The 2459-nt window shown below is 39.9% G+C and overlaps 1 protein-coding gene across 1 annotated transcript; it reads right to left on the reverse strand.

Moving 5' to 3' along the window:
* Nucleotides 1-1149: 1149 nt before the first annotated feature.
* Nucleotides 1150-2080, reverse strand: LOC144760394 (olfactory receptor 1C1-like). The gene has a single exon (XM_078646529.1). It carries the CDS (start codon nt 2078-2080, stop codon nt 1151-1153), a length of 930 nt encoding a protein of 309 aa, XP_078502655.1. The 3' UTR covers nt 1150.
* Between the last annotated feature and the right edge of the window lie 379 nt (nt 2081-2459).

Below are 2459 nucleotides of genomic sequence, written 5' to 3' on the forward strand. Positions count from 1 at the left end.
GTTGGGAAGCGTAAGGCTGTCTGTAAGCTTTTGAGGTTTGTTTCCAAATCCACCTCCACCCCCAATTGTGCCTATCCCCAACCATTTCCCTTGCTGAACACTTTAAAAGGATGTACGACATTGCTTTTACATCGCATGCTTTTACAACACGAGTTTTACAACGCATATCATTACTACACATAGTGCTTTGGGGCGCTGGATAGTGAATTATTTAATTTACTATTCCAACTCCAGTCCCCGTGGATAGTAGGGAAGGTGTTGGATAGTAAATTAAATATATTCCCTATCCTAGAGCGCCCCCCCAGCGCAATGCGTTGTAATGGTTTGTGTTGTAAAAGCTGCGATGTAAAAGCATTGCGTGGTAAAAGTTGCGTTGTAAGTGATGTTTCCCCTTTAAAATGATGTGCTAATATAGCAGTCAGAGTTAGAGCTGTGGAGAGGTGGATCAGGTAAAGCATAGCTTTGACCCTGGGGATCTTCGCTCGGCTGACAGTAAAGTGTTAAACATGTTTTTTGATAGTCATAATAAACACTCCAAAGGCAACATGAGATACAGAAGTAATTTGAGGTAAGATGTGAGGACTCTGAGGTTAAGTGTGTGTGTTCAGTCCCAGGGGATAGCTGCCTAAATGAAAACATAGACCTTTTATACTGAATGCCTGCATCCACTGCAGGCCCTGTGGTGACCCTCTGTCGGTGCTTAGGAACATTTAGAGACTTATTCAGGCAAACAAAATGCTTAATTTAAGAAGCGTGTACTTTATCAATTTATCTACTTCTCTGGACTGCATGAGTAGACACAGCGACTTAAGTCATGATAAAAGCACCACTTTGGCCAATCATTCACAACATAAAGAGAGTTTCTACACAGGCCACATTGCAAATCAACATTCTTACAGTGCAGCATGTTAACTGCACACTAATCGTTCCACATCAGGGTTAGGGAGTGCTATACAAATTCAGCTGGTTGAACTACTGTTGCAATCACATTTGGCTCTTTCATACTTCATTGCTCTGCATTGCATATGCTCGTTCTTTGACTTTTCAGTATCTTTTAAAGGGTGATTCATGCATCTATAGTCGGAGTTGCTCAAGTGATTTTTGTGCTGAATAAACATCCTTTGTATTACTGCTATGATCAGAATAATGTTCAAGTTTTTCTTTCAAAAGCCTTTCTTAGAGCTGTTTTAATATCTCTGTTCCTAAGGCTGTAGATAAGCGGGTTCAACAATGGAGTAATGACAGCATAGATGATGGACACCACCCTGTCCTTCTCCAATTCATAACTTGATGTGTTGCGTAAATACATAAAAGTCAGTGTCCCATAGAAAATGATGACCACACTTAAATGGGAGCCACAGGTGGAAAAGGCTCTAAATTTCCCCTCTGTTGATCGGATTTGTAGAATAGAAGAAATTATGTATGAATAGGAGGTGAAGGCCACAAGCAGGGAGAACAATCCTAAAAGGCCACCTGTGATGAAAACCATCAATATATTGATGAAGATATCAGTGCAAGCGATATTAAACAATGGTGGGAGATCACAAAAGAAGTGGTTGATGATGTTGGATCTGCAGAAAGACAATCTGGATGCCAACAGTGTATGAAACAAGGAATAAAGGTGGCCTCCGCTCCAGGAACAAATTGCCAACTGAGTGCAAAAACTCTTGTTCATTGTAACAAAATAATGCAATGGTTGGCAGATCGCAACATATCTATCATAAGACATTACAGAAAGAAGGAATATTTCTGCACAGGTGAACGAAATGAAAAAGAAAAGCTGTGAGAAGCAACCATAGAAAGAGATGTTCTTCTTCCCTACCAATAGCCCAACCAGCATCCTTGGAACAGTGACAGAGGACGTGCAAAGATCCAATAAAGACAGATTACTAAGGAAAAAATACATTGGTGTGCGGAGATGAAGATTCATCCTGATGACGAGGATGATAAGAAGGTTTCCGATGAGTGTAGATATGTAGATCACTATGAACAGAGTGGCTAAGAGCATCTGCGTGTTTTTGTTAGTGGAAAGTCCCATCAAGATGAATTGAGATGCACTGGATGTGTTCCTCAAGGCCATTCCGTATAGATCCTATATGAGGGTGTAAATGAGACATGATCATAACTTTATTTGATAATTTATTCTTTATATAACACACACCACAGTCTTAAATATGTCTAGGTCCTTGAATAATAGAAGGTTGTTTTACCCATCTCTATAGCACTACTTTGCTTTTCAGTCTGGAAAGGATGACATATTAAGTTGGTTTTTCCATGGTTTGAACTTGTGATGGGCAGCTCTCTACAAATCTATGCTTAGGATCCCAGGCTACTGTTCATACTTGTTTTTAAACAATATTTAAAACATTATGGTGATTATGTCTTCTCAAGTGGCCAGTGGAACAAAACTCATCTATCCATAAGCTACAGATGCTGCATGGTGCAGAGTTGAGACTCAT

This window comes from Lissotriton helveticus, chromosome 1_1, assembly GCF_964261635.1.
Source record: "Lissotriton helveticus chromosome 1_1, aLisHel1.1, whole genome shotgun sequence".
Lineage (NCBI taxonomy): Eukaryota > Metazoa > Chordata > Amphibia > Caudata > Salamandridae > Lissotriton > Lissotriton helveticus.